Source organism: Scyliorhinus canicula, chromosome 17 (assembly GCF_902713615.1).
Source record: "Scyliorhinus canicula chromosome 17, sScyCan1.1, whole genome shotgun sequence".
NCBI lineage: Eukaryota > Metazoa > Chordata > Chondrichthyes > Carcharhiniformes > Scyliorhinidae > Scyliorhinus > Scyliorhinus canicula.
The window spans coordinates 18,912,819-18,918,818 of NC_052162.1; the positions used below are offsets into that span (position 1 = coordinate 18,912,819).

At 43.2% G+C, this 6,000-nt stretch overlaps 1 protein-coding gene across 2 annotated transcripts in view; it reads right to left on the reverse strand.

The window, feature by feature from the left end:
* Positions 1-3,757, reverse strand: part of tfdp1a (transcription factor Dp-1, a) — an 89,356-nt gene extending 85,599 nt beyond the window's left edge. For both annotated transcript variants that reach the window (XM_038774576.1, XM_038774575.1), the window contains exons 1-2: positions 3,663-3,757; positions 2,072-2,162 (exon numbers count right to left, since the gene is read on the reverse strand). In XM_038774576.1, the coding sequence (XP_038630504.1) occupies positions 2,072-2,083 (12 nt within the window). In that variant the 5' untranslated portion in view covers positions 2,084-2,162; positions 3,663-3,757. The remainder of the gene's footprint in view (positions 1-2,071; positions 2,163-3,662) is intronic.
* Between the last annotated feature and the right edge of the window lie 2,243 nt (positions 3,758-6,000).

Consider the following 6,000-nt stretch of genomic DNA (forward strand, 5'->3'; position numbering starts at 1 on the left):
TCAGCCTCTTTGACCAAGCTTTTAGATCATCTCTCTGCCCTAATAGCATCTTACATGACCGAGTTTCAAATTTTGCCTGAAAACACTCCTGCAAAGCACCGTGGTATGTTTTTTTTATATTAGAGGGGCTAGATAAATACAAGTTATTGTTGGTGTTCCATATAAAGTATCAACTGAGTTAATCATCATTTTTTATAAACAATTCATGCATATACATTAGACTGACTACAGCGAGAAGGGACTCATTCACAGGTCAATCAGCGGGGGTCTCAAATATGATATAACTAATCATGTGATTTATCTGGAATGCACGTGCCTTAAAGGTTGGGGCAGCAAATACAATAGTAACTTTTAAATGGAAGTTGGATATTTACTTGGAAAGAAAACAACTTGCAAAGATGTGGGGAAAGGACAAGGAGTGGGACTAATTGGACAGCTTTATCAAATGATCAGCAGATACAATGGGCCGAATGTGCTCTTCCTGTGCGGTATGATTCTTATGAATTCTATATTCCAAGTATGCAGTGGGTACCCTAGTGTCAGCGTTAGGTCCAGTACTCTTATTGATATACATTGATCACCTAGACTGGGCAACAGAGGGTATAATTTCACTACTGGGTCTAGGCCCCAGCACACGTGGAAAGCAATTTAGGGCTGCAATCCTGCACACATGGCAGTTTGAGGTAGTGTAATTGATTCCTTACATAACAAGATGAAACCACATGAATTTTTAAAAAAGATTACTTTGTTTTGAAAGGAGTATCTTCAATCAGCAATTGAAGAAATTAAATCAACAGAGTCGCCATTCCACATTCCTATATGTGGACCCCCTGGAAGTACATGTGGCGACAAGAGGACAGATTGGGTTTAGTGACTCCCACATCTTTCTCCAACTCAACCCCTTATACTGACCATCTAGTCTCACTTGCAAATGCCCACTTTGGTAATTCACTGTCAGTCCAAAGCTGCCTGTAAAGCAATACTCCAGAGCTGCTACCTTCTAAAGTGAAAGGGTAAGAAAAAATTTTGAGAACAAAAAAGTAGCTGGTGTGGTAAGTTTACTTAATGAGTTAGCTGTCCATAACAAGCTCTAACTACTAAATCAGCGAGGACTTTCGCCTGTGGAGATAGAAAAAGCATTTATCATCATGTAGATCTTCTTTAGAAGGGTAATTAAAACTAAACTTTTGACCACTAAAATTTAGCGGCTAAACAATTTAGCAACAAAGATTATCAGACAATGATGATTTTTGATACAATGATGCAGTGAACAGTTTACAGTGTAACAGTATAGAATTATCAATCCACACAACTCCTTTTCAAATGGCAAAAAGGTGGCAAAGGGCCATGGTCCACGCTAATACATATGATTTAAGAGAACAGCAGGAAGCATGACTAGCTTGCATCAAAATTGAATTTTAGAAGGTTCAAGATCACAGGAGGAAGGAATAAACTGGGATTAAAACTTACAATTTGTTTTAATTACAAAAGCATGGGGATGAAGCATTCAAGTGGAGTGAGATGGTCGTTGACATAATCCAGATTATTTACATGATCTAGACAGATCTTTAAATACATTATTTTGTAGGGTGTACTGCATTGCCAGAATTGCTGCTTTTTACATGAGATACTAAATTAAGGCCCCATCCAGCTGTTCCAAGTGGACATAAAGATCCCATGGTACTTTGAAGAGCAGTGGATCCAGTGAATGTATCTGAAGAACAGTTGACCCATTATGGTATTATTTGAGGAAGGAGTTTTCCTTTTATTTTGGTCAATATTCCATTCAAATTCATTATTGCAAAAAGATCAAATCATTCATCTCACTTCATGCTTGTGTATCTTGGCTGTCATGTTTGCCACCATAAATGCAACTACAGTTCAAAGTAATTCATTTGATGCAAAATGTTAGCAAAATCTTAAGGAGTTGCGCTGTGAGATTACATATAAAGTAGATGTTGACTTGTACTCTACTGCAAATAAGGCAAAGGAAATTTTAGCGGATGTTAAAGATTATTGTTTCATAATAGTTCATGAATAAGGCTATATTTCTAGCAAAAATAAGACTTACATCTTTGGCCATATTTCTTTTATTGCTGAATTTTGGATGCTTCTGTTGCCAAAGCTAGAAAATGCAGGATTTCACCTAAAGCAGCAGCTAACTAGAAAAGAGTGCAATTAAATAAATTAAGTCAAGTTCTTTGTTCCAAAATTAAACAAAAAGTTACTTACTTCTTCATTCAATTCAACTTCAGAAATTAAACATTCTTAATTGGCTTGTCATATACAAAGCTACAATAGAAAGAAAAACACTACAATTTTGCTCAGCTATGCGGTCAAGCCGTCTCATTCTGCAGCAGCTTAACTTTTTTAAAGATATGTGTTTGCTTGAAGTAATATTTGAAAATATTGCAAAGCACAAATACAGGCACATAGGCAATGGAAACTAAAGAAAGCTGGTAATGCATAAAAGTAAAAACTTAATTTGGAAATTACTGAAACCGATTGCTGGGGCCTAGTCCTCCAGAAGGAACTAGGTAAAATTGTGCAAAGCCTGATCACATGATCTGCAGTTCACATTAGTCCATACTCTACATCAAAACATTTGATGAACAATATTACTTTTGCAAACTAATGTTAAATACTAGAATGGAATGAAAATATATCCAGACAAAACGTTAGCACAAGTGGTTTGCTGCAGATTACCCAGCCACAAGGCCCCGCCAGGCCTCATGGCCTACCCACCAGATACATGAATATGAAATACAAATACTGTCACATTTAATAATCGCACGGGGCTTGTTTTTCGTGGTAAAGACCAGTGCTTTTCAAGCGTTTTACCCGTCGTCCTGCTAATGAGCAGAAAATAGAACATTTTGAAAATTGCACTTTTTTTTTTACTTTGCAAGCATGCTCGAAGCAAAGAGCTTTCCCCTGCATCAATACACCCAAGGCACCATCAAGAGTGGCTTTTTCAAATTTTGCACGGGATAGACATAAAAACTCCGCACATTTCACCACCAAAAAGTTCGGACCATTTAAAAAGAAAAGTTTCAGAAAAATTAGCCTGCAACTGTTTTGGTCTTTCCTCTTTTCGTGCTGCTGCCAAGCACACCTACTCTGGTGCTGTATTCGGAGGCGCCTCAATTTTTGTCTCGATTAGAACACAAACGAGATTCGTGCATTAGAATAATTTTGGCCGCATTCTCCCCCGCCACCCCCAATCCTCAACTTGGGACCACCACCACCACTCACTTTGGCCCGACCAAGGTCCTCTGGACAACACCACCCCCTCCCTCTCCTCTGGAATCTATAGGCCTCGAAGCCAGGGACTCTCTTACTGTAAACAACCTAATCCAAGCCTGCAATTTCAGCAGTAGATGGGTCTCACACCAACACTGGATGAATATAGCCTAGAAAGGGGCGACGGTTGGGAGTGGGGGTCTTTTACACTCACATATAGACGTTTAATTATTCCCCCCCCCCCTCTCAATTCGGGTCTGAAAGAAAATTAAACAAAAAAAAGACTAGTTATTTTTAGGAACTCGAGATAAAATCTAGACCAGAAACTTATAAAAACTCAGTTTAAAACCTAAAATTAAGACGATCATTGCAGCCCCCCACCCCCCCTTGTTATAAAGAGCGAGGTAAAGCGATGATACCTTTTCATAAACATAAATCTGTCGGCTCCACGGGCGGCGCTTTTTCAGTTTCCCACCCCAGGGGGTGACTGGCGGTGTTTGGGGGTGGGTGGGGGGGCAAATAAATTTAAAATAAATATAACAGCAATCGACGAATGAAGAGGGCAGTAGGGGGGAGGGGGGGGAAATGAAGCTAACCGCCGCGTCTCGTCCAGCACCGCAAGACACATCAGGGGAGTGGATTTAAAATAAAAACTCCTCAGCCCCGATAAACTGGAATTACATTGTCATTATCACCCTGGGAGGGGGGGTGGCTTTAGTTTTGTCAGTTTTTCGGTGTTAACAGGGGGGAGCCGAGGTGTCCGGATCGCCGTGTGTGGATGATTTTTTTTTCTCTTTCAGGCGGCTGCACTAAACTTGCCGCCTCCCTGCTCCCGTCTCCTGGCCGCGGCGACGCACCAGCTAAAATGAAGCCGCTTCCAGCGGCTCGCGACTGTTTTCATCCTCAACCGATCTTGGCGGTGTCCGGCTCGCGCCCCCCTCCCATTGGCTCCCCGCTCGGCCCCGCCCCCGCCGGCTGGCGATTGGCTGTGGCCGAGGTCGGCGTCCGTGCCGGCCGGCCAATCGGGATCGCGCCCACAACCCGGGGGGGGCGGGTATGTTGGCTATTGGCGGAGCCTCGGCCGGCGCGCCGTCTCCATTGGTCGTCGGCTGGAGGTTTCCCATTGGCCGGCAGCGTGAGGAACCGCCTCCTGTTTTTGAAAGCCACCGGAACGCGCGCGCGAGCGAGCTGAAGGCAGATTTTACCTGATTAATGTTCGGCGACAGTCAAAGACCAAATAGGTTTAACACTTCAAAGTTCTCCAAATAGAGTCATCAGGTTCATCCGGCTGAGGTAAAACAGGCAATCAATTCCCAATAATGGTGAGAAGTACGGATGGATAAGGTTGCACGTTGTCAGTCCCCACACTGAGCTGGTTTTAGGCTGCTCCAGCGGCAGGGTTGAACTGTTGGTCTCAACTGGTGAAGTGAAACTCTTTGCCTCTCAAGGCTGTGGAGCTCAATTCGCTGAGTGTCTTTAAGATCGATGTAGACAGGTTCTTGATTAAGATTGGGGGTTAAGGGGAGAGGGCTGGAGAATGGGGATGAGAAGTGATGATTGAATGGCGGAGCAGACTCAATGGCCCGAATGGCCTAATTCTACTCCTATGCCTTATGGTCTTGTGGAAAGTGGCCGCCATTGACATTAAGTCACCATTTGACCGAATGGGACATCAAGGTCCCCTTGCAAAACTGGAGTCAATGGGGATCCGGGGGGACTGGGGGACTCTCCGGTGGGTTGTGGCAGGTGATCAGTGAACCAACATAAGCCAAAAAACCTGAATTTGTCCTCACCAATTTACCTGTCAATTTGTCCGCAACAATATTAACATGGTCCCTGTCTTCATAATGAGGGTACCCTCGGTTGTGTTCTGTGGGACTACCCTCTGAACAAATGGGATGGATTCAGAACAAATCTACCAGCTCAAAACTGAGCATCCCTGAGCTGGTGTTGGCCACAAACAGCAATAACACTCAATTTGACCACAATCTGCAACTTCATGGCCTGGCATAGGTCTCACTCTACCTGGAACATGGGAAGATGATTGTTGTTTTTCGGGGCCAATCATCTGAGTCCTAGGACATAGCTGCTAGGGGTTCCTCTTTCCGGGGTAGTTCTTTGAATTGAGGATGACTTGCTTCCATTCTGGTTCAATTAATTCTGAGATGGTTGCTGAGCCTAACCATCATCAGCAGTTTCAACAATGGCTTCCTTCCTCATAAAGTCAGTAGGGATTGTGGAATGTTCAGTCCCATTAGCAATTCCTGGGTACTGAATTAGTCTGTGCCAATATGCAACAAGACTGTACAATATTCAGTCTTGGGCTGATAAGTGTTAAGTAAAATTTATACCACACAAGTGCTGGGCAATGACCATTTCCAACAAGAGAAAACCTAACTATTTCTTGACACTCAATGAATCCTCCACTATCAACATCCAGGGGTACCATAGAAATACTATGGTTACAAGAGCAGGTCAGAGGCTGGGAATTCTGTAGCCAGTAACTCACTTCCAGACTCCCCAAAGCCAGTCCATCTTCTACAAGGCACAAAGCAGGAGTGTGATGAAGTACTTTCTCCTTGCATGGAGGAGTGCGGCTCCAACAACACTCAAATATCTCAACACCATCCAGACAAAACAGCCAGCTTGGTCGTCGCCCCACAAATCAACTTAAACATTCACTTGCTCTACTATTGATCCAAAGTGACCATATACAAGATGCACTGCAACAACCCCAGCAAGGCTCCTTCAATAGTA